This window comes from Lupinus angustifolius, chromosome LG06 (genome assembly GCF_001865875.1).
Source record: "Lupinus angustifolius cultivar Tanjil chromosome LG06, LupAngTanjil_v1.0, whole genome shotgun sequence".
Taxonomy (NCBI): domain Eukaryota; kingdom Viridiplantae; phylum Streptophyta; class Magnoliopsida; order Fabales; family Fabaceae; genus Lupinus; species Lupinus angustifolius.
Genome location: NC_032014.1, coordinates 11,595,572 through 11,621,568, shown reverse-complemented (window position 1 = coordinate 11,621,568; position 25,997 = coordinate 11,595,572). Strand labels below are relative to the sequence as shown.

Here is a 25,997-nt window from a genome sequence, read left to right as displayed (position 1 = left end):
AAAAAAAAATAACTTATCTCACATTCCCAGTAGGACACTAGATGTGGTCCAATTTGAAATAGGACAAAATTAATCCTCTCCATTAATGGAGAGACAAATGCATATTTTTCCACTTGTTTTTGTGATAAAAGTGTAAATTCATTCTAATCAAAATGATAAATATGTTATTAGAAGTTGTATTTCCCTTTGTTTTTTACCATTAATGGAGAGGATGCTAACTCTACAATACCTTGTATGCTAGTAGTACCATAGCCTATCATAAAGTTGACATGTGGACTTTTTTCCCATCTCACCATGAGCTGAAATTTTGACACTGTTAAGTGTTTATTATTGCATCATGATAACTTAGTATCATTACCTCCCTCATCCACTGGCACAGTTGGGGCACTTCTTCTCTATAATACTTTAATAACCCTCAAAGAACTACTATCTATGAACTCATCAATAAGTAGTTTTTCCTCTTTCTTTTTTGTGCGCTCCCACAAACCTGTCTCAGGTGGATTTGAGTTTTTGTTGTACTAGCTACATCAACAATGACAGGTTCTTCTATGAGGAAAATCAAATGCAATCCTGATAAATTATTTTGATCCATTAAAGTATTTATTTAAATTAGTGAAACAACCTAGATTAATTAATTTCATGTTACTCTTTTACACTTTCTATTTTCATGGCATGTCTTCCTACCTTTATGGTGAAAAAAGATAAGTTCTAATGCATAATTAGAACGGTGTTAAGTGAGTTTCATAAAAGTTGGAGTATTGTGTAGATTGGTGGAGAGATAAGTTCAAATCATTTGTTTAGAACTAAAATGGCGAAGAGAATTTAAATTAGGTAATGTGAAGATTGATGGAAAATATAGAAGTAGAATATACAGTGTTAAAAATGAGATGGATAAATTCCACATATCAAATTATAATAGGTTACAAGTACCATTAGCATATAAGGTATTGTACCTAAGTTTTATCATTTCAAATATTCACCTTAATAAATATGGTAGAGGACACCAAGGATGAGATAAAGAGGCGTAATGGCCAACCAAGACAACATTTATAGTGCAACTAACCCAATGAATCCTTAGCAATAAACAGTACCCTAAAAATCTAGGGATGGTTTAAAAGGATTAATGCTTATCTTACAATAACTACAGAAGGTGACCACACCAGGTACTACTAATCCTTATGGTGAAAGCACATAAATAATGGCAGAAACAATAAAACAATATGTCCATGAGGGCTAGGTGCCTAATAATATTATTTTATGGAAATTTATTTGCTAAATAAGAGTAATATATATTTTATTTAGAGCAATGATATATTTTCTTATAAAATGATTCTATAAATTCCCCAACATCCTATAACAAGTGTCATGTCACAAAGGTCATTTAAAATACACTTTATGATACATATCCCTTTATGTGAAGTATAAGAAGATTTGTATGTTAATTTTGTAAAAGAATATATTATTTTTTGTATAACCCATGTGTCAATTTTTTTGATAACTTTTTGATTTATAAGAAAAAGTATTAATACTTATTATTATAAAAATAAATCTCCCTCTCAAATGTCCTTGTGGGTGGTATGAAAAACATTTCCTTTTATTTGAAGCAATAAACTATATATGCTGAGGATTTATGACAAAGCTTTAATTTTTTGGTTGCAAATTAGTATTTTTAATTATTGTCTACAGTGGAAAAGATTTTTATCACTTAAATATGAGGTCTTCAGTTCAATCTTTGAATTATGTAGATATAAAATATTATTAGGGGTCCTCATATTGACACTTTACCTTATCCAAAAAATTAACCTCTTACCCAGTGTGTGCCATTTTCTTATAGGAAACAAAAAAAGACTCTGAAATTGCTGGATACTTAGACTTAGACTCATGATATCACAAGACTTTAGAATTGTGCCAAGATGCCATGTGTTTAATTTTGTTTCTGAGTTAAATTTTGAACGAGCTAAGTTTTCCCCTTTTCAATAACTTGATTATAAGGATTTACATTTCCTGTTTCATATCAATCAGATTTTAATTAGTAATATAAAAATGTTACTTTTTATTTTTAAAATTTTTGTTTTATTTATGTGACAATATGTTATTAGTCTAGGACAGAGAATGAGACATTATAACGAGATAAGTTTTAGTTTTATCTAAGTGGTTTAAGGGGATTAATGCTAGTACATTGATTATTAGACTCGTTCAATCTGTCTTGTGCCGGTATTTGCGGGGTGGGTTGGTGAGTAGCATCATTCTTATAAAAATCAATAAAACAGACTATGGGTTTGGTGGCTATATGCTTTGAAATTTGTAACTACTTGTACATAAGAAGATCTAGAAGTGAAATCTTCCTCTTTTTCTACCACTTTCATTAGTTTTATGTTCCCTCTTTTCTTTGTTAAATAAAAGGAACAATAATTCATGACCATCCATTAAACTGGGAAATTAGTTGCTTTCCATTAATAGTCAAAATGGCGTGCGTTGTTTCCACATGATTGTTTTCACACCAATCTCACTACTATGTCTAATGATTGATTTCTGGACAATTGTGCCATCATTTAGGTAAGGGAATTGAACATGCATACTGCATCCACTAACTTTTGCTGAACTTTAGATATTGCAGTTCAATATAGAATTCAACAAAATTATTTTAATATAGTATACTTCCACTTTGGATCGGATTATTAACTCAAAATTATATGAACCAATTAACCCATACCAATTTGAGAAAAAAAGAAAGAAAATTAAGAGATGGAGTATCACACTCTTTACTTCATATATCATGTAAAGATTATTTTTTTTTCCTATTAGGTTTCATGAAAAAGAGTAATGCATGTAAATAATTGGAAATATAGAGTAATGCATGTAAATAAATGTAACTATATTATTTTTTTTAGTATTATTAATGATTTCCCTTCACCCTAAGGCACAAGAAACTAATCACTTCTGGGTTAGGTAACTCTTAGGAATCGAACCTTTAATATTTTGGTTTTTATGGAATCTAGTATTGTCTTATACTACTCTACCATATTGTTAATAAATGTGAATATATTATGAAACCTATAAAACTCTCCTAGTTCCTTTTTCATTCAAGAAGGACAAAAATGTTTAAAATTCAAATACTAACCCTCCCCATTTTCCCCCATATAAAGTGAGAAATGTGACTAATAAATTAAGCACCACCTCTTTCCTTCTCAAAATATGATACTAATTTATGTACCTTGTGCCTTAGGGTGTTTAAGGCACACATATTAGTCAAACTAATTGGATTAGTTTAGTCATCTTTTCCATAAGCTCTTGAATCTTGATTACATCACTTCTGAAATGTTAATAAATCTGGCTGCTTTTGTTTCTTTGTTAGAGTGCTACTTCATCATTAAAGACATGTTAAAAGCAATAAATTAAGTGACAACTTTTCACAACCATTAGCTATTAATTTCCAACCATATCATTTATCACAACTTCAATTCCATCAAATAACCCTGCAACAACACCTAACTATTTGTACTATTTGTGTTTAGACCTTCCTAGATACATGGATCCTATATATGAAAATATTTGTTTTTTTAATCTTTTTCAATTCAATTGCTTAAGCTGTGAAATATAAAGTTTGAGTGTCCAAATTCAAAATCTTAGAAGAATGTTGAGACCTATTTTCATTTCCTTCTCCCACCCATACTAAAGATTCTAGTAGTATAATAAAAAATAGATTAAATATCAATTTCATTCTCTCATATTTTTCGATTTTAGCAGTTTGATCTTTCCAAAATTGAAAAACTTAAAATGATAAAAAAAAAATCTCAAATATATGTCAAATTAGTCTTTTCAACATATTTAATCCTAAAAATAATTTGACTCACATTTAAAAATGTTGGAAACCATTATGAGTTTCTCAATCTTTTAGGGACCACCAGTAAGTAGAAAAAAATGTTATTTACTCTATCTCCTATGTTCTTAATGAAGTTATAGGGTGGTACACAATAATTGTGTTCTCCAAATAAATTAAGAGTAGAAGAGTAATGTGCCCCTGTAGCTTCAATCCACACACACTAACCTTCACGTCCCTTTCAAGTATCATTAACTATTATGTGTGAAGAAACAGGTTAATCAATAATCAAAATGATTTAGCTGACCCACCTATTAAGTTGATTATTGGGGTACTATATTTGTCACATTTCTAGCACATAAGTACTGAACGTGTGCCTATTTAATGTAACATCAATTAGCTCTTTGCTCTTCTTGTCTGCTTTCTGAAGTTAAGTAGAGTCTAATACCTTTCAGATGCTCCAGTTGAACAATGACTTAGGAACACAAGCAATGAATTAAGATCCTCTCTCTAGTATTAAACTTTTTTTATTACTAAAATATAAAGGAAATTATATATTTGTAAGTACTGAAATTATAAGTACTAGGCCTTGTACCTTAAAAAAATTTCTACATGTTAGAATATCTATTTAATACCATACTCTCTAACACGGGAGAAAATCTGAATTGTATGGGACACCATTTATTGTACTTTAATCTATAAGGAAAAACATTTTATATTATAAGTATGTATGAATATTAACTTAAGTCTATTTATAAGAAAATTTCACAGAAAGAAAACGAGTAGTGAAAGCAAAGGCATATAGAAGACTACTTAACCCCACCAATTCACATCTCTCTGTCTTCAACATTACAATAATAACAACCTTATTTGGACAACCTTACAAAGCTACAACCATACCACCAAATAAGCACTATACTAGTATCTTCACCTCAAAATGAACAAGACCTGTTCTCTATCTTTTCTCCTCCTCCTTCTCTTCCATCATTTGACTGCAGCAAAAGCTGCCATTGGTGTTAGTATTGGCACTGGAGGTGTTGGTGTAGGTGTAGGTATTGGTGTTGGCAATGGCGGTGGCGGCAGCGACAATGGTGCTAACAGTCCTGGCCCCTCAGGATCATCTTCAGTGCCAAAACATGACAATTCTTACACAGCTCTTCAGGCATGGAAATCAGCAATCACTGATGACCCATTGAAGATTTTAGATACTTGGGTTGGTCCTGATGTGTGTTCTTATAAAGGAATATTTTGTTCAAATAGTCCTCAAGATGCAACAACTAGTAGCACTGTTGCAGGAATAGATCTCAACCATGCTAATCTCCAAGGAACTATTGTCAAAGAACTTTCTTTACTATCTGACATGAATCTTCTGCATCTCAACAGTAATAGATTCACTGGTACACTTCCTGATACATTCAAAGACCTTGTTTCTCTTGAAGAGTTAGACCTCAGTAATAACCAACTTTCAGGTCCTTTTCCAACAGTTACTTTATACATGCCAAACCTCATTTACTTGGACCTTAGGTTCAACTCTTTCTCAGGAACCCTTCCTGAACAACTCTTCAATAACAATCTTGATGCAATTTTTCTCAACAACAATCAATTTGGTGGTGAAATCCCACAGAGTTTGGGTAACTCACCAGCCTCAGTAATAAACTTAGCTAACAACAAGTTAAGTGGAAACATGCCAATAAGCTTTGGCATCATTGGTTCAAATTCTAAGCTTAGGGAGATTCTCTTCCTCAATAACAAGATAACTGGTTGCATTCCTCAAGGCTTAGGAATCTTCACAGAGATGCAAGTTCTTGATCTCAGCTTCAACTCACTCATGGGTCATTTGCCAGACACAATATCTTGCCTTCAAGACATAGAGGTTCTCAACTTGGCACATAACAAGCTTTCTGGAGAGTTATCTGATGTTATATGTTCTCTGAGAAGCCTAGTGAATCTAACTGTTGCTTATAATTTCTTCTCTGGGTTCAGTCAACAATGTTCACGGCTTTTCAATGTGGGATTTGATTTCTCAGATAATTGTATTCCTGGTAGGAACATGCAGAGGCCTCAACCAGAATGTTCTGTTATCCCAGGTGGTAGTCTCAGTTGTCTAAGAATCCCAACTCCAAAACCTATTGCTTGTATTTCATTGGCTGCAAGTCTTAACTCTATGCATACAGATCACAGTTCATCATCTCCCTAATCATATGATTGATAGCTATATCATAATGTTTTAAATTGCAGTATGATAGTCGCAAGTACGTCATCTTTACCAAAATTACGAAATATTGTAGGAAATTATGGTCGATGTAGCCGTAGGTTTGGAGACTATCAAAACTATAATGTTACGAACTCAAATGCGGCTGCGGACTCGAATTTAAATCTTTGAGTTACAGGTTGGTATATAGCTTTTTCAGATATTCATGGATTGAGAATACAATATTAGTAATTGTACTTGGCCCACATGATAAGATATGCCTTGATTTTGAAGGAAAACAGATTCAGGAGACTTCTAATATCATTCTTTACTAGCATAAAAATATAGTCTATGATGGTGTTACCAAACAATATAATTTATGGGTCACGTGGGATTGCTTGTTTAATTTGGTTAATTTTAATGTGTGCATTTCAAGTATCACGGGTGTTTTAGATTTTGATTTCAGCTTCATTCCTCCCACATGCTAGCGCCAAAATGCCAATTCAATCATATAGATAGGTTATAATGAGAATTGATCACACACTCTGGCTAGGTAATATTTCAAGATGCAGAGCAAAATGAGAATAGGTAAGTCTCATGAGTCAGAAAAAAATTGCTTGGTCTTTTTTATTTTTGTTCTATTGGGTGAAAACTTGAAAGCTTAGGAAAAAGTATATTATCTCTAAGATGGAACCAATAACAAACTAAGTGTATCTCAATCAAGGATTGCATAGATTTCTGCAGCCATTGAGATTAGTTGTTTATAAGAGTTGTACTCCCAAGTATAAGTGTATTTATTATTGAGTCCACAATTTCATAGATAATAGAAACTTATTTCATAATTTATTATATAAATTTGCATCATTGGAGAGGAAAACTACTTACCTGTCAAGGTACACAGCATTGAGGATATTGTAATACCACCTTAATAAATCAAGTTCAGCTTTGACATAATTGGATGAAAAGTTAGATAACCAGTAAAATTTTGGTAAAGACCAATCATTCAGGGGAATGAAAAGTGAGAGTTGAGAAACTAACTTATTAAATTTGAAGTGCTTGATAAAATTAATTGATTAACTAGCGGATACAGTATGAAATAAGCTCATTAACTATCAATTCCCTACACTCTTTTGCCAAATACAAGCTAAAGTCCCATAGACCAATAGTGACATATTTTTAAGCCAACATAAATTTATCTGAAAAATAAAAGGATGGGTCCCATGTTCTTATATATTATAACATGCTAATGCTCTGGTCACTGTAATGTAAGCAGCTTACAAGTTACATAATAGAAAGCAAAATTGTCCAACAATTCACCAATGAACCATGGTATCAATTGCAGGGTCCCTTTGGACAAAATATACCAGATGTGTCACAACTTAACAATTGTAATGAGAAAAAGATATAAGCACTGATATTGTAAGAGTTTTTTACCCTGGTCATTGCTTCCTACCGTTCATATTTAATTATGAAGGACTTTTAATTACTAGACATTGGATGCATTACCCTTCAACCTAATGAATATTGTTTTCCTACATGATGAGAAAGATATGCTTCAATGGCCACTTTTCCTGTGAACTATAGGCCATACATGATCCATCCCTTCAACCAGAGTATTCAGAAAAACTAGTCTTATCAAGATCATGTCATATAGTAGTATTAGTATGGACTAGTGAAATACTTTAAAACAGGAGCAACTCAACTAGCATAAAATGTCATAAAGATTTGATATGGACTCATATAATTCTTTAAAAAATGAGCAATTCAACTACCATAAAATATCAAAAGTCCACACTAAAAACCCATGAAAGGAATTTCAGAAATTCAATAACCATTAATACCAATGAAGTATGAGAAAATTAAAAACCAAATCAACCAGTACAACTGATTAGATATAAATATTCCACAATCCAATAAGAAGCATAAATTTTGGAAGTATAACTTAATAGCCTATTTCCTTCCATGCATGTCATTCAATATATGGGCTTGAAGCATATTTGTATCATAGAATGTATGAGGTGCAAACCCTTGAGAAGGTGATAGATTTGGTGGAGTATTGAAAGCAGCTTCATACTGTGAATTCTGAGAAGGAAAACTCTGCATAATGTTATATGGCTGCATTGTGTGTACATTTCCATTATAATAGTATGGTGATATATTTTCATTATTTTCAGCTTCATAATCCTTTAGCATAGCAGTTTTCGGATCATAAGTAACACCACCAAATTGTCCTCCAACACAATCAGACATTCCATTTGGTCCCATCAATTGCAAACAATTTTGACCGAAATGAAGCATGTTAGTTTGAGAAATCTGGCCAAACTGATATGGATAAAATGCTAGCTGGTTGTTAATGTTATCACTAATCGGCTTCATAGGGGAAGGATAAAATTGTCCTTGAGGCATGTTCAGCAAGAAGTTGAGATGGTTACTTGGCTTTGAAGCCAAGTAAGGAGTAACTAACCCAGCCTTGTTTGGTTCTGCTATTTTTCCTTTTCCAATATCTCCTTTTAGCATGTTGATTCTTTGATTACAAGTATTAAGCTTAGCATCCAAACTACTAACAAACATCCTCAATTGTTCTTCTCCCAAGCCATTGAAAGATTCATCCCAAGTTGGGTACATGATCTTGTGCTTCTCTTTGTGCACTTTGGATATCTCAGCTTCAACTTTTTTCATCCTATCTTTGAAGTACTCTTGCACATCATAGATCCTAGGACGCCTATCACTTGTTGTGTTGTTATACTTTTGAATTATGCGGTGTACCTCTCTTGTGTCGTGTGGCCATGTCTCGAATTCAGCGTCTCCTTGATCATCGAAGTCCGGGGCATAAATAATTAGGCAAACATCAACACCACAGAGAGTTGAAAACTCATACACTTTCTTCATTAGGCCATTCTTTCTCTTCTGAAATGTTGTCTTGCGAGCTTTCTCCTTCTTAATCACTTCCATAGGTATTCTTCCACGTCCCATTTCCTGACACGAACAACCGGATTCATTTAGGATAGTAAAGAAGAGCGGTCTAATACACGAAACTCTAGTCTAAAGAAAATTTGATATTTTATTAAACTTTACAGGAAAAATCTAAATAATTCTTATATCTGACTAACTCTTACATAGTCATATAATAAAGTCTCACAAAAGAGTCTGTTTCTAAAAGAATTAATGTTAACATGCACTTGGATAAAAAATTAAGGCAAAAACAATCCCATACCAATCAGCAGCTTATAACATTGAATGCAACATCCCTAAATTATTGATAGCAAATTAAACCAATGTAACAAGTCTTTAGTCTAGTGATGTCAATAGTTACTGGATCCTCAGATAGGCTACAAGTTCAAAGGTTCGATTTCTGATAATGACACTTGTTGTGAGGGATAGTCACACCTCCGAAAGGTATTAGTTCGTTAATCATAATGTAAGGGAATACCCTTGGTGATACAAAAAAAAAATGTAATGAAAAGCAATGGCTAAGGGAATCATAGCAAATAACGATACAACAAGAAAAGTAAACAATCAATACCTTCAAGGAAGAATAGTTAAACAGAAACTTCAAGAAGCAGCAATTTAACTTTCTATTAATGGGCATGTAACATCTTCAACAAAGACTAGTCTTTACAATTGGTTATTATCAGTTACTTCTCTCTTGCTCATTTATTTCACATTATTGAAGAAAGATGCAGATGCATTAACAAATAAGAAGTGGTTTAACAGAACCAACATTAGAACTCCTCTCACTATAATAGAATACCAAAAGGAAATTAAGTGAAAGGTGATGCCAAATTCCTATCACTCACTTAATGGGCTTTTTATTTCTCTCTAAAACTAATGTTTTATAAATCTAATTGAAAATTAATCTGCCTAAACTTTTGAGTCATGATTAAATTAATTTAACCAGCTAAATTTATGGTTGATCTGACATTAAACTATATTTAAACATAATTGAATGGCTGGTTCTATCTGGTTTTTAATCAACATAAAAACTGTCATTATCTAAGCATTGTGTCAGACTTTGTGCTGCTCCTTGTGCATGTGCAATGATGTGGTGGTTGTTCAAAAATGTAGAACTTATCCAATTTTCAATTAAATTTATTTTCTCGAGTTGGAACACTATTCCAACTCGGAATGACAACGAGCCAGATTAGGTTTAGGACTTTAGGTTTTACTTTTCCATTCCCGAACCTAAACCTTCTAGATTGAAAAGTGAAGCGTATCCCGGCTCCTATCGGTTTCGGGTTTCTTTTCTTTCCCCAACTTAACACAATATAGTTTCAAAGACTCTTATATGTATGACCTTAACTTTACTAATGAGATTGAAAAAATAAATCTGAACCCAATAAGAATGGGTTTTCTCCATCAAATTTGGGCACAGCAAGAGTATCCAAATGTTCCATCTACATTGTAATCCATAATTTTAACGTAGTGGCAAAGCGTGTGAACAAGTGATATGTGACCCAACTGAAAAGGGAGTACATAACACAAAAAAGTAACCAAAATAAAAATTATTTGAGAAGTATGAAAAAAATGAAGTGATCCCATCTGAAAAGGGAGTACATAACAACACAAAAGGTAACCAAAATAAAAATTAATTAAGAAGTGAATGTCAAATTTTATCTACACTAAAAAGAATGAAAACTTAAGAAATGCTCTACACAAGATAACTTGAGTTCACAAGTTTAATTATACAGCAGAATCATTAGTCATACTAAAACGTTGTGCAGAAAATATGATAAAATTAATAATATTTATTCTATCCCTTTGGGAAAAGATGAGCACACATGAACAAAAATGGCAAGAGCTTGGTAATTTAAAAAACTATTTTTTTTAATGATCAACAGAGAATAGACAAAATAAAATTTTCCAAATGAGAGGGTAGTGTTTATTTGTTTTATTATTGGGAATTTTTTTTTGCAAGAAGGGTCTAACAAAAGCAATACCCCGCAATAACAACTCAGCAAATAAACTTGTTCCTAAACCATGCTTATAAGTTATAAACTAACTCCTACACTAAAAACTGAAACACTCTCTGGCATGCAAAACTATTATGGGGTCCTTCAAAAAAATGAAGTACTATGCAAAGAATAAACTTGGACATAAGGTACAGAATGTAAACAAGAAAATCACATATAAACACAACACTATGGTATGGTTGCAAAACATAAAATAACAGAGAATAAAACTTACTTCCTTGAAGCACCAAAATATGCGATTTCAACAGCAAAGAAAGCAACTCTGCAGCAGGTAAGAGATAAATGTATTGCTAGAAAGACATATAAAAAAGTTATACTCTTTCCCTCAAATTATGTAAATCGTGATCTTGATCAATAAATCATTCAATCAAACTTATCCTAGTTTTATACTACTATGTAATTTATTTTCTTCAATTTTAATTTTCAAGATACTGACCAATTTTAAACACTATGCTATAATGGTAACATCATGTCAATAAGCTTGATTGAGATTTTGTTTTTGTTTTTTTTTATATTTATTTTCAACCTTACTCGATATGATATCCATATATAATAAAATCTTATATTTAATTCACCCTATTTAAAGTGGTGTAATTTTAATAAAACACGTGCTAATTTATTTTTAAGTACGAAATAAAAAATGAGTATAATGTATATGCATCAGTAGTATATAAAATTTTATACGGTCATTGCATCATCCACCATTTATTTTGGATTATCTTTCTATGAGTGATGATGATTAAGTATGAATGGTAGATCATGCAATGACAGTGTATTATAAACCGGTTGGATTTAATCTTGGGCTTCTTATATAAAAACTGGGCCATTGAACGGGCTTCAGTGGGCTTTTTTCAGCACACGTTCGAGGAAGGAAACAGAAGCTTCTGGGTCTGTGGAAGAAGCTTTCAGAAGAAGAAAATTCTGAATTTTGAAATCTAGGGCTTTCTTTGTTTCAATCATCTTCCTCAATTCACAATGTCTTCTCCCGCTGAGTAATTCTGATTGCCATTTCTTACTCATTTCTTTTCAAATTATTAGCCATTTATGAATATTATTCTCTTCTATGGTTATTATTATTCTATCGTGTCAATAATTTGAGCAATCCAATTTGGAATTCGTTTTTCTTGTCGCATAATAAATAATCTTATAGCTATCGGTGCTACAATTTTCATTTAATAATCCGCTTTGAGGATTATGTATTTGTTAGGTTAATTAAACTAATTGCTGCAAAATTTTGCATCATTTCAGGTTTTATCACTCTCTTCCACCTATCTGCAAGGCTTATGGCACAGCTTGCTTGGTTGCTACCGCAGCTTATCAAATTGGATTGTATAATCCGGTTTACATCGCGCTTATATATGAAAATGTGTTCTATCGATTTCAGGTCAGAATTACCTCAGATCATTGGTATTGTGGACTGAGGAATATGATACTGATGCGCTATTGCAAAGCATTGCATTTTTTCCGAATTCTTATTTGTGTGCCACTGTTTTAAATTGGGGTTGCATTTACTGTGGTTGCAATTTCATTCCGGATCTGGCATGGGAGGCTCCGGAAACTGCAATATTGTGGCCACAATGCTTATCTTTATGCCTTTTGTGTTAATAAATTTAATGTATTGGAGATTGATTTTTCTTTCTTGTTTTAACTATTTCCCAAATTTTAAGAAATATCATAGAGGCTTTAGTTGGTTTTAGTGTTTCACCTCCCAACTGTTTGTAATTTATCACTATTGGCAGCCAAACATTACTCTGCATGAACGAGGGCTTTTGAAGTTGCTAATCCAAGTTATGCGATTTATAGATAATTCATGTGCATTTCATGAGTGTTTGAGGGTATGTGAGACAGTGAGAGTATAGAGATGTTCTCTTCTTGTAGTAGAAAATTTCTATCAAATCAATTGCATTACCCAGCTCTTCAAGGCTGACATATCTCTTCTGATACACATGGAGAGAGGCAAATAACTACAGGTGCAGGGTATTATTGCATTAGGTAGCAAGAGTTTGATCCTTCTGTAATTCAGATGTGGACATAAAAAATGTGTTGGTATAAATTGTCTGGGGAGCCATTTTGGCCATTAGTCGATTGGAGTTTTACACTTTTACTGCTGAAGTTTATTAGCAACCTGATTGATTTTCCTTAGTTTAACATTCCGACTTCTGTAGTGATCCTTGTCAAATAATTTGAATGTTTCCCTTTTAAGTTAAACTATTTAGTAGATCTATTGTAACATCACTTCATTTGTAGATCTGGAGGCTTTTCACGAACTTCTTTTTCCTCGGACCATTCTCTATCAATTTTGGGATTCGTCTCTTGATGATGTAAGTTTCTGCTTTTCAGTACTTTAAACAAGCGGTTTTTGGAAAGCTATGACAAAGGAACTTCTGTTTTGTATGAACTAATTCTCATAATCCACAGAGCAAGGTATGGTGTACAACTTGAGAAGGGGCCATTTGACAGGCGGACTGCTGATTTCTTGTGGATGGTGACATTTGGAGCCTTTGTGCTTCTGGTGTGTGAGATCATCTATGAATCCTTTTCAACTTATGGTTATTTATGTGATTTTTGCCTTCAAAATCGAAATGGTCACAGTTTTGTTTGAGCTATTGTACTGACTCTAGTATGTGGAACTGAACGAGAAGACGAAAAACCTTTTTTATTTTCAGATAACATAGATGACAAACTATGCTTGATCTGATTTTATTGTCTTCATCTATCTACCTCATTCTAACCATTGCGATTTGTGACCGTAAAAGTTATGCCACTATACATGTTAAAGTAATTTTAGCATAAATCACAGAATATTTAGTATTAAATGGTGTTTTATTGAATCCTTTTGTAGTGATTGTTTTTTCAAAGCTGGTAGGAAATTTCAAATGTTGGTTGGTCTGTTGGATGACATCCACTAGAGAGTTGATAATAGATGATGAGGCTTCAACTAGTGAGTCATGATTATTGGTGGTTGGAGATGTATAGGAGACTAATATGTTAGCTCATGTAGGACAGGAAGTGTCAATGAAGGCTTGACCTTGCTACATAAATGAACTTGGTTGAGTAGAGAAAGGCATTGGGTATTGATTTTTTTAGGAAAAATTGATGTTAGTGAAACAAAGTCCTAACTAAGATAAGAGGATGACGTATTTAATTGTTATTAAAGTTGCACAAACTGCCTTCCCAACTCCTATTTTCTTTCCGAATTAATGTCTTTATTTACTTTCTTATAACATTGATTCCTTTCTTTACAATCTTATCTCCTGGATTCTAGGTTTTGTCTGCCATCCCAATTTTTTGGTCCCCGTTTTTGGCAATATCACTTGTTTTTATGCTCGTTTATGTTTGGAGTAGAGAATTCCCAAATGCTCAAATCAACTTGTATGGACTTGTTTCACTTAAGGTATGTTTCAATCTTGTGAAATGTATCCTTGTTTTTTTTTTGGTTATGTGAGCTGTTAAAAATATCTTTCATTGTCTAATAGGAATCATATAATTAATTTCTTTTTCAGGCCTTCTATCTTCCATGGGCGATGTTTGCTTTGGATGTCATTTTTGGTTCACCTCTTATGCCCAATCTGTTAGGTATCATTGCAGGACATCTATACTACTTTTTGACAGTGTTGCATCCACTAGCAGGTGGAAAGAACATTTTGAAGACTCCAGTGTGGATGTATCCTTTCTTTTGTTGCTTAAGGTGTTAAGTATATAATGTTGACATTTAAAGCATTTTTCATTTGGTATTGATATAAAGCTTCCTTCCCTTCCCTATTCTCAAATCCGGGACCTCTCCCAAGTCCGAACATACCCATAGTTTTTCATCTCATCATATTGTCTTTGCAGCATGTAGAGGTAGGACCAATATCCAATATGTTTAAATTGTGTTATATTCTTATTCTTTGTTGAATGATTTCTAACCATGAACAACACAATATTTAACCAAAAACTGGTACCGAGTTTTGTTGTGTTCTTAACTGCTATCTTCCAGACATAAATTGGTCACAAGGTGGAGAATAGGAGCGCCACCACCAGTGAGCCGTGGCCAGCCAGCTAATAATGCTCAACAAGATAGGGGTACTGGGGTTGCTTTCAGGGGAAGATCCTACCGACTTAGTGATTAAAATGGAGTTCATTTTCCTGGCCAATTTTCGTCTGCACTTATTGGTTAGTGACTTGACTAATGCAGCTAAACATCTAATGGAATTTGATGAGAGCAATGTATGAACCTTTAATTGTCAATTGAAAGCAAAGTTTCTTTTGAGGGAAGCCTCATTATTCAAATGTATTCTGAGTTCTCTCCTTGGAGGCTTTTCTTGTAAGAAAGAGGTAGAAAAAGTTTATGAATTTTTCAAATGCTAATCTTGAATTCTTATCACTTGTCCTTTTGATATTTTTACTCTTCTGTATTTAGTATCAGTATGAAAGCTATTCCGGTTAATGGCATCCCCAATTCCAATACTCGTTCTCGAAATGAGACAAAAATATGGATACTATATATCTTTTATTATGAAAATTTAGATAGAATTTTCATGCTTTGTTTTCTCTATTATGTTTACACAAAGCATAAACCACTTGGTAGTGGTACTAGTTTATATATTTTTCAATGTTAAAGTCAAACTGGACAAATAACCTGTGAAGGTTCCTCCACTTGAGTTTACACACACAGGCATATCTTAAATTTCTATTCGATGCTTGAGTAGTAGACAAGTATGAAGCAAAGATATGCATACCGGAACATCACAACCTGATAGAAAAAACTTATATAAATTCATAGAACATGATAAAATCTACCTCCATCAATAAAGTGTATCAATTTGCAAAATGCTTTCAATGTGTTGGAAAAATTAAAAAAATCTATAAAAAGTTAAAGAAGTAAACTCTAGGTAATAATCTTAAATGACTAAGAGATTTTCCACATGTCCAAGGAAAAAACAAAAAGAAATTAATTTTAGTGGATAGTTAAAAAAATGTATTTTTGTTCCATGAAAAAACATAAACAAAGAAAAATGTACCTGTTTGCATAAATACCAGCAATAATTTTATCATAAACATTCCTTTGTTCATCAGTTAAGGAAGCTAAATACTACTGCAACTTTTTATCATAATTTAACTCTTCAATGATCAATTTCTCTTGGGCATCTTGAAAATGTAATGGACAAACATTCAGCTTCATCTAATATAAAACTAAAAAACTAGAAAAGAATGGAGATGATACTATTATTACCTATCAAGTATTCAAGGTTTACCACATATCGCTCTCAACATAGGTAATTTCCAATCATAAAGTAGTGTGAAAAACAAGATGTAATTTCAAGATTGTTTTCCTATTATAAAGTGGGGGGAAACAATATGTAATTTCACTCAAAGTCATCTCAAATTATTAATTTTTAAAGTAATTAAAGTAATGAATAATATGTGGATCAATGTAACCATCTCTAATCTTTTTCGGGAAGGAATAAGAATAGAAAAATAGTGAGAGTTGAGTCCTAAAATGAAGGAGAAGGTGAATGAGTAACATCAATTGAGCGTAGTTAAAGGGATGGTGGAGCAGGCATCACTGATATTCCAATCCAAACCCTTATTTAAAACTAAATAAATTTGTAGCTGACCAATACACACATAAACACAACACAATACAAAACACAACACAAGAAGAAGAATCCTAAAACTCAAACAAAAAATGTCGTGGCAAACTTATGTTGATGAACATTTGATGTGTGATATTGATGGCACAGGCCATCACCTCTCCGCTTCTGCCATTATTGGCCATGATGGTTCCATTTGGGCTCAGAGCTCTTCTTTCCCTCAGGTTTAATTTACCTTTTTCATTTCATGGTTTTAACTTTCATATTTTCACATGATCTATGCACTCTCATTATAAGGATGAATAAGTGATCGAGATCAATATTTGTCCCGGATAAATTTTTACCAATGGACTACATACGATTTTATTTTAAATTAATAATAAAAATGTCTCTCGGAATATCGATCCATAGGTCGAAATATTTATCCTTAGATAATGTATACATCCATGGATTTTCGAAAGGAAAAAAGTTATTTGAACACTTTTATACTAATGCATTATGTAATCCAGTTTAGTGTGATATAATATGAAAACGTTCGCCAATTGATGCATGTTTATTATAGGATTAGGTTTACGTTGTGGGCATATATTGCATACTAATTTTATTGGGTGACAACTATGTATAATGATGGTTTGAGGTTTTGATCCATTTTATACTTGTATCTCCAGTTTAAGGCTCAAGAGGTTACTGATATCATGAAGGATTTCGACGAACCCGGTCATCTTGCACCAACAGGTTTGCATCTTGCTGGAGCCAAATACATGGTTATCCAGGGAGAACCAGGAGCTGTCATCCGTGGCAAAAAGGTAAAATTTCATACGACAACTACTCGATCATAAACAAGTTTGATTTTATATGCGTATTCATTGTGTTGATGCTGTTAGAATATCTTGAATAAAACTAAAAGAAAAGGTAAAATGAATTGAATACACTTTCTGGTACATATGAATTGAACAGTTTTGTGTATTCATATGTACTGTGAACAGTTTTGTGTATTCATATGTACTTTCTGGTACATTGTGTTGAACTGTTATTCTTAATTGTTTATAAAAAGAGGGTATAGTACACGAGTCTTTTCTGGAATTGAAATTCATCTTAATTCAAATAAAAAAATCAATTAAGATCCATATATAGTAAATCTTTTAACATAATGTATTGTGAGTTCTCTTCAACATATTTAACCAAATTGATGTCCTTGCATGGAATGCGATCTCATGAAACTTAATAGTCAGTCTCTTTGCTTTGCGGGATAAAATTGTTTACATTTTATCCTCTACGGATCCTACTAAATAGGAATCTCGTGCATTAGACCATTTTTTTACCTATCCTTTAAGACTTGGGGAATAGTGAGTAATAATGGAGTAGATCTATTTACTTTTGCAATCATACTCTGGTTTCTGTTATTACTTCTCTAAATACAAGAGTTCCATTATTTGTAAAACAAATTTTAACACCAATATTATTATATTGTTATATTCTCACACACTTGACTGTTGCTATTTCTCTACCCTCATGTTATTTCATTGCTAAAAAGGGTTCAAAGCTCCATATAATTAGTAGGATATGGTGTCCCCCTTTTCCCCCATTGTTGTTTAAATTAAAAGTTGCACTTGTGAAGGACTTTTTTCAATATCTCTCCTTCAAAATGTAGCTACTTCCTTTATTTTTCCTTCAAAATATTATATGAAAACTAGGCATCATACTTGTATTATATGTCTGTTCTATTTTCCTGATTTAGAAAAATGTCTAGGATCAGAAGAATTGAGGTGTAACATTTTGATTGTCTTTGAAACACACCATGATCGTGATCGTATCGATTATATTTTTCCAGAATTATCTGTAATTACAACTGTAACCACAATCCTGAATGTTATTTAAAACTCTAATTGAAATACTTAATCTTAGAGTTAAGTTTTTATAAAAGACTAAAGTAATTCCCAATTGTTCTAGACTGCCAAATAAGGTATTTTGCACCTGATAAGGATGAGTAGTTTTTCATGTGTTTTGTATTTTATGAGAACTCACTTGTGTGCTTGTTATTTTGGGTAGGGTTCTGGAGGTGTTACAATAAAGAAAACTGGTCAGGCTCTAGTTTTTGGTGTGTATGAGGAACCTGTGACTCCTGGACAGTGCAACATGGTTGTTGAGAGATCTCCGCTTCTGCCATTATTGGCCATGATGGTTCCATTTGGGCTCAGAGCTCTTCTTTCCCTCAGGTTTAATTTACCTTTTTCATTTCATGGTTTTAACTTTCATATTTTCACATGATCTATGCACTCTCATTATAAGGATGAATAAGTGATCGAGATCAATATTTGTCCCGGATAAATTTTTACCAATGGACTACATACGATTTTATTTTAAATTAATAATAAAAATGTCTCTCGGAATATCGATCCATAGGTCGAAATATTTATCCTTAGATAATGTATACATCCATGGATTTTCGAAAGGAAAAAAGTTATTTGAACACTTTTATACTAATGCATTATGTAATCCAGTTTAGTGTGATATAATATGAAAACGTTCGCCAATTGATGCATGTTTATTATAGGATTAGGTTTACGTTGTGGGCATATATTGCATACTAATTTTATTGGGTGACAACTATGTATAATGATGGTTTGAGGTTTTGATCCATTTTATACTTGTATCTCCAGTTTAAGGCTCAAGAGGTTACTGATATCATGAAGGATTTCGACGAACCCGGTCATCTTGCACCAACAGGTTTGCATCTTGCTGGAGCCAAATACATGGTTATCCAGGGAGAACCAGGAGCTGTCATCCGTGGCAAAAAGGTAAAATTTCATACGACAACTACTCGATCATAAACAAGTTTGATTTTATATGCGTATTCATTGTGTTGATGCTGTTAGAATATCTTGAATAAAACTAAAAGAAAAGGTAAAATGAATTGAATACACTTTCTGGTACATATGAATTGAACAGTTTTGTGTATTCATATGTACTGTGAACAGTTTTGTGTATTCATATGTACTTTCTGGTACATTGTGTTGAACTGTTATTCTTAATTGTTTATAAAAAGAGGGTATAGTACACGAGTCTTTTCTGGAATTGAAATTCATCTTAATTCAAATAAAAAAATCAATTAAGATCCATATATAGTAAATCTTTTAACATAATGTATTGTGAGTTCTCTTCAACATATTTAACCAAATTGATGTCCTTGCATGGAATGCGATCTCATGAAACTTAATAGTCAGTCTCTTTGCTTTGCGGGATAAAATTGTTTACATTTTATCCTCTACGGATCCTACTAAATAGGAATCTCGTGCATTAGACCATTTTTTTACCTATCCTTTAAGACTTGGGGAATAGTGAGTAATAATGGAGTAGATCTATTTACTTTTGCAATCATACTCTGGTTTCTGTTATTACTTCTCTAAATACAAGAGTTCCATTATTTGTAAAACAAATTTTAACACCAATATTATTATATTGTTATATTCTCACACACTTGACTGTTGCTATTTCTCTACCCTCATGTTATTTCATTGCTAAAAAGGGTTCAAAGCTCCATATAATTAGTAGGATATGGTGTCCCCCTTTTCCCCCATTGTTGTTTAAATTAAAAGTTGCACTTGTGAAGGACTTTTTTCAATATCTCTCCTTCAAAATGTAGCTACTTCCTTTATTTTTCCTTCAAAATATTATATGAAAACTAGGCATCATACTTGTATTATATGTCTGTTCTATTTTCCTGATTTAGAAAAATGTCTAGGATCAGAAGAATTGAGGTGTAACATTTTGATTGTCTTTGAAACACACCATGATCGTGATCGTATCGATTATATTTTTCCAGAATTATCTGTAATTACAACTGTAACCACAATCCTGAATGTTATTTAAAACTCTAATTGAAATACTTAATCTTAGAGTTAAGTTTTTATAAAAGACTAAAGTAATTCCCAATTGTTCTAGACTGCCAAATAAGGTATTTTGCACCTGATAAGGATGAGTAGTTTTTCATGTGTTTTGTATTTTATGAGAACTCACTTGTGTGCTTGTTATTTTGGGTAGGGTTCTGGAGGTGTTACAATAAAGAAAACTGGTCAGGCTCTAGTTTTTGGTGTGTATGAGGAACCTGTGACTCCTGGACAGTGCAACATGGTTGTTGAGAGATTGGGAGATTACCTCATTGAACAGGGTCTTTAGAGACCTAGACCTATAAGATTTGAACATTTGTTTCTTAATTGGGTACTATACTTTGTTATTTGTTTTATGTGTACTACATTTCAACCCTGATTTGGGACTTATTGCAGACAATACCATGTGAGAATAAATATTGTCTATTGTTTGGAAATTGCTTGAATTTCATTACCTTGATGTTTACTTCTTCTTTCCATTTCTATCTCATGGTCTCTAAATTCTCATTCAGTTTCTACTAAGCACCTGAGATATGGGAATGAAAAAAATGAGCAAAGTATAACAAAAAAAATATGTAATGATACTTTTATCATTTTGTTTATTATAAAATTATATTTTTATTATTGAAGTACATTTGCTTCTCTATTATTGGAGATGATCTTTTTCCAAAAATAAAATGTAATCTGGATGATTTGGATATCATTTTCATTAGATCATTCTCATGTCACTTTCTTCATTTTTAATAAATAAAAATACACGTTTCAATAAAACTTTGAAGGATCAAATTGTCTTGAAAAGGATATTTTGAATGAACAAATTGAGAAATTTTGAATGAACAAATTGAGAAATTTTCAATTTGAAGGACCAATGTGTCTTTGGCATAATGAAAATGTTTGTCAACTTGGTCCAACTTTTATCATGAATTTCGAAGTATCATATTGCCTCACAAAAAAATTCTCAGACCATTTAACAGCTTATGTCTTTGGCAATACACATGAGAATTTATAAGTTAGTTGATAAGCTTACTTGATCCAACAAAGTCAACAATAGTCCTGCTTGGCTAGGGAGAAATTTTATAAAAGTATATACCTTATGAGCCTCATTTACATTGCCAATTATTTATGAACTAATTTTATAAAACACTTCTAAATTAGTTAGCTTCTGAATATCAATTACCTTTTCACTCAATTGTTTACAAATAAGAACAAAGTAATAGTATTTCTCTTTTTTCGTAGGAAATGTTAGTATATTAGTATTTATTGTGTGTAAGATGGAACCCTAACTTTCTTTATCTTATTCCTTATATTTTTTATTTAAATTATCAGACTACCTTGTACCTCTCAAACTAAAGTAATGGTAGTCAATCTACTAAAAATAATTTAATGACAAATGGATTTTACTTATTAATTTTACATTAAAAGAGCATGATCCTTTTTATTTCAATTTCAAGCCTTTTATTTTAGTTTTAAAATTATAACTCATTTAAGAACTCAATTATATAAAATCTGTTTTCAGCTGGTGTAATGTATAGTTAACTTTTTTTTAGTGTTTTTTATATTATTAATTCTTTTCAATATTTAATTATTTCATTGAATTTCCATATTTATTATAATATTATTATTTTTTAAACATATTGTTTTATGAAAAAAGATGTATATATTGGTGGTGTAAAAAAATTTACACTGTCACTGCATTATATACTATTAATTTTTAATTATTAGTAACTCTTAGATACAAATTAACATTGAATAATGCACTACCTATGTATAAATCTTTATATTATAAATGTAATAGAAATATTACCTTAAGTGATAATGAGTGATTTTGAATTCAAATTTGTTCCGTAGTTAATTCGAATTCAACTTAGAATAATTCTTTCAAAAGCATTTATGGATTTGCTATCTGTATTATTATAATTTTAATTAAGAAAGGTATAATTATCTCCTTTAGAATATCTCCTGGCCAAGGTAGTAGCTAATTTTTCAATTGCATTTTTTTAAAGTGAATATAATATCTATGCATTATTGGTATAGAGATTAATATACAATCAGTAAATCATTCACTATTTTAGGAAAAAATTGATATAAATGGGCAAGGTAATGATGAAAAAGTGTTGGCTAAACTTGATGCCTTAGAAGAAAGGGATCACTAGAACTTTGAATTTGCTAGAGGGAGTCAAGATGTGGTTAATGAAAATCATATCAATTAATATAATAGGTCTTGGCCGGAGGTTAAAGAAGAAGGCGATGAGAGATTTAATCAAAAATAATAGTCAAGATTTCATTTGCATCCAGAAACCAAGATTTAATTTATTGACAATAGACTTTGCATATTTTTGTGGGGCTTTGATAATTGTGACTGGGCCTTTTTATCGGTAGTAGAGAACTCTGATGGAGTTTTGAGTATTTGGAATAAGGAGAAGTTTCATGTTGAGGAGGTGATGTGTGAATCTAATTTTGTGCTTGTCAAAGGTAAATGGGTAATGCACACTCATATGTCTTATGTTATGAATATGTAATGTGTGACTTAGATGGAAAGAGGAAATTTTAGGAAAAGATTAAGAATGCTAAATCTGATCTATCTAGTGAGCTATGGTGTCTTGTAGGTGATTCCAATGCTATTCTTCAACAAGATGAAGGAAAATGTATTGGGCTCCGAGGTGATAGAAGAGATTGTAACGAATTTAATCAGTTTATTGATGACATGAAGTTATGTGATTTGCCTCTAGTTGGTAAGAAGTATACATGGTTTCTGTCAAATGGAAAGGCAATGAACAGAATTGATAGGTTTTTGGTCAATAATGGATGGTTGCTTGCTTGGGCTAATTTGTTACAATTAGGACTCCATAGGACATTCTCTAACCATTGTCTTATTCTACTTAAAACAAATGATTCTAATTGGGGTCTGTGTCCTTTTTGCACAAATAATTGATGGTTATCTGATCATAGATTTGACAAGTTTGTAGAAGAAGAGTGGAAAATATTGGATATATGTGGTTGGGGATCGTTTGTGCTAAATGAAAAGTTGAAGAAGCTAAAAGGGGCGTTGAAGGTTTGGAACAAGGATCACTTTGGTATCCTCGATTGGAGAATTGCTGACCAGGTGGACATTATTAACTCTATTGATGACATGGGTAGTAATGGTACCACTACATATGAAGATATGAACAGAAGAAGATAGGCTACAACAGAACTTTGGTGGGCTTCGAGTCAAAAAGATAATCTTTTGCTTCAAAAATCTAGACTGAAATGGATTTGTGAGGGTGACTCTAATTCCAGGTTCTTTCACTCCTCTATCAATAGGAGTAGAAGGTTCAAGGTTTTGGCTGGTTTGATAATCAATGAGGAATGGGTCGAAGATCTCATTAGAGTTAAAGATCAAATCAAATCTTTCATTAGATAAAGTTTTCTGAATGCCATTGGAATAGGCCGACTCTTGATGGTATAGAGTTCAATAGACTATCTGATGTGGATAATGATTTTCTAACGACAAAGTTTGATGATGAGGAGATAAAAGGGGCTATTTGGAGTTGTGAGGGTGATAAAAGCCCAGGATATAACGAGTTCAACTTCAAGTTCGTCAAATATTTTTGGTAGTGCCTGAAGGGTGATATTGCTTTGATAGTGGAAGACTTTTACCATTTTGGTGACATTCCTAGAGGGTGTAATGCTTCTTTTGTAGTGTTAATCCCAAAGGTTAATTATCCTCAGAATCTTGATGATTATAGACCTATCTCTCTTATAGGGTATATTCACAAGATTATCTCTAAGTTACTTGCTGCTAGACTCAAGAAGGTGATCCACTTATCTCTCTTATAGGGTATATTCATTGGGTGAGTTGGGAAACGGTATGTAGTTCTAAGAAGGATGGTGGTCTTGGAGTAAAAAATTGTTTTTGTTCAACCTTGCTCTTTTAGGTAAATGAAGATGGAGATTGCTTTATGAGAGAGATTCTCTTTGGGTAAAAGTGTTACTTTCTAGATATGGAGTAGGGATCTTTTGGGGTGGTGGGATTACTGATTATAAGTGTTTTATGAGGGACTCGACTTGGTGGAGGGATCTAGGTAACTTAGTAATGATCAAGAATGTGTCGAGAATGGGTGGTTTGATGAAGGATTTTGTTGGAGGTTAGGTTCTCATAGGGATGTGAGATTTTGGTCAGACTTATGGGTGGGGAGAGACCATCTTAAAAACTTATTTCCTAGATTGTTTCAGGTATCTCTTCATACAAATGCATCAGTTAGCTCTGTGGAGGAATGTAGAAATGGAGTATGGACTTGGTCACTTTCGTGGAGGCGGAGGTTGTTTTTATGAGAGCAATAAGAGTATGTGGACCTCATCAAGATGCTTGGAAATCCTGAACCTAAGTATGACGCAACAGATGGATGGATTTGGATTCATGACAAAGGAGGCAAATACTCAGTTCCAAATGCATATATGGTTCTTTCTCTTGAAGATAGAAGAATGACAACATGATTTTCAAAAAGATGTGGGAATGTAATGTCACCAAAGATGAAATATTTAGTGTGGATAATTTTCTTGTGAGAGTTCCAACAATATTATGTCTTGCTCAAAGGAGTATCTTAGGTATAAATATTGTGCCAAATTGTGCTCTATGTAGAGAAGAGGAGGAAGCAATACACCACCTATTTTTCACATACTCGAAATCTTATCAGGTTTGGCAACAAGTCTGCTCGCATTTTAGGTTTTACATCAAATTTTTTTCAATGATGCTAAGGTAAACTTCTCCTCTCATATGTCCTTGTTGTGTTTGGAGAAGAAAAAATTCAAAAGATGGATGCCCAATTAGTTTATTGTAATTTGGAATATCTGGCATATTAGGAACAAGATTACTTTTGAGAATTCTCAATTCTATTATGAAGAGGTGATAGGTTTTATTTTTTACATTCTTGAAATATCCTAATTGCTCGTTGTAATACCTTTAATTTCTCTTATTTGGAATGGATGTTGAACCCTTATAAATGTATTTCTTTTTGTTCATTTTCTATAGTGTGGATAGGAGTATCATTTGTTCTCCTAACTTGTACTTCTTATTTTAATAAAGTTAATTGCTTATAAAAAAAAGTAATATTTCATTGAGATATGAAGATTATTTTTATATGTTTTTAAACATCAAATAAGACTACCAACAAAGAATATATGAAATAAGAACTACTTTAATCAACTCTTATTTAACTTTTTCAAGATTCAAGCCTAGTAATCAACATCCTTAATAGTTATATGACTCATCGGTTGTGTTTATAAAATTCACATTATATAAAAATTATTGAATGATGTAAGTAATTAAGTATATTCCAACCCAATAACTAGATGACTAGATTAAAAAACTTCATTAATATATATAGGAGTACATTCTTACCAATTAAATATTAAGTCCTATATATTCTCTTCCTCATCCTCATCCTCATCTCCTATCCTCATCCTCATCCTAATCCTTTGCCCATCCTCATCCTATGCTCATCCTCATCATATCCTCATCCTCGTCCTTATCCTATCCTCATCCTATCCTCCTCCTCAGCCTCATCCTCATCC

The 25,997-nt window shown here is 32.4% G+C and overlaps 4 protein-coding genes across 5 annotated transcripts; 3 read left to right on the top strand and 1 right to left on the bottom strand.

The window, feature by feature from the left end:
• On the top strand, positions 4,585–6,446 carry LOC109349842 (leucine-rich repeat extensin-like protein 4). The gene has a single exon (XM_019590856.1). The coding sequence runs from the start codon at positions 4,758–4,760 to the stop codon at positions 6,015–6,017; it is 1,260 nt and encodes a 419-aa protein (XP_019446401.1). The 5' UTR covers positions 4,585–4,757; the 3' UTR covers positions 6,018–6,446.
• Positions 7,859–9,020, bottom strand: LOC109350953 (agamous-like MADS-box protein AGL103). Its single transcript, XM_019592267.1, has one exon. It carries the CDS (start codon positions 8,982–8,984, stop codon positions 7,962–7,964), a length of 1,023 nt encoding a protein of 340 aa, XP_019447812.1. The 5' UTR covers positions 8,985–9,020; the 3' UTR covers positions 7,859–7,961.
• Positions 11,840–15,360, top strand: LOC109349839 (derlin-1). 2 transcript variants are annotated; one of them, XR_002108042.1, is made up of 8 exons: positions 11,840–11,973; positions 12,230–12,365; positions 13,229–13,302; positions 13,400–13,493; positions 14,247–14,375; positions 14,485–14,645; positions 14,961–15,143; positions 15,182–15,360. XR_002108042.1 is itself a non-coding variant. In XM_019590852.1 (7 exons), the coding sequence occupies exons 1-7, from the start codon at positions 11,957–11,959 to the stop codon at positions 15,091–15,093; spliced, it is 744 nt and encodes a 247-aa protein (XP_019446397.1). In that variant the 5' UTR covers positions 11,840–11,956; the 3' UTR covers positions 15,094–15,341. The 2 variants fall into 2 exon arrangements, 1 of the variants encoding a protein (XP_019446397.1); XM_019590852.1 differs by having other exon boundaries at positions 14,961–15,341.
• On the top strand, positions 16,528–20,906 carry LOC109349840 (profilin-2-like). The gene is made up of 4 exons (XM_019590853.1): positions 16,528–16,781; positions 17,226–17,363; positions 18,607–18,693; positions 20,686–20,906. Exons 1-4 carry the CDS (start codon positions 16,653–16,655, stop codon positions 20,731–20,733), a joined length of 402 nt encoding a protein of 133 aa, XP_019446398.1. The 5' UTR covers positions 16,528–16,652; the 3' UTR covers positions 20,734–20,906.

Bases quoted from the DNA above. Each gene is read 5' to 3' on its own strand.
- LOC109349842 (XM_019590856.1), top strand. From the start codon at position 4,758: ATGAACAAGACCTGTTCTCTATCTTTTCTCCTCCTCCTTCTCTTCCAT.
- LOC109350953 (XM_019592267.1), bottom strand. From the start codon at position 8,984: ATGGGACGTGGAAGAATACCTATGGAAGTGATTAAGAAGGAGAAAGCT.
- LOC109349839 (XM_019590852.1), top strand. The intron at 14,376-14,484 runs GTATGTTTCAAT...TTTCTTTTTCAG, and splicing joins ATGGACTTGTTTCACTTAAG to GCCTTCTATCTTCCATGGGC. The intron at 14,646-14,960 runs GTATCCTTTCTT...GCTATCTTCCAG, and splicing joins TTGAAGACTCCAGTGTGGAT to ACATAAATTGGTCACAAGGT.
- LOC109349840 (XM_019590853.1), top strand. From the start codon at position 16,653: ATGTCGTGGCAAACTTATGTTGATGAACATTTGATGTGTGATATTGAT. The intron at 17,364-18,606 runs GTAAAATTTCAT...TATTTTGGGTAG, and splicing joins CTGTCATCCGTGGCAAAAAG to GGTTCTGGAGGTGTTACAAT. The intron at 18,694-20,685 runs ATGGTTGTTGAG...GGACAGTGCAAC, and splicing joins TGACTCCTGGACAGTGCAAC to ATGGTTGTTGAGAGATTGGG.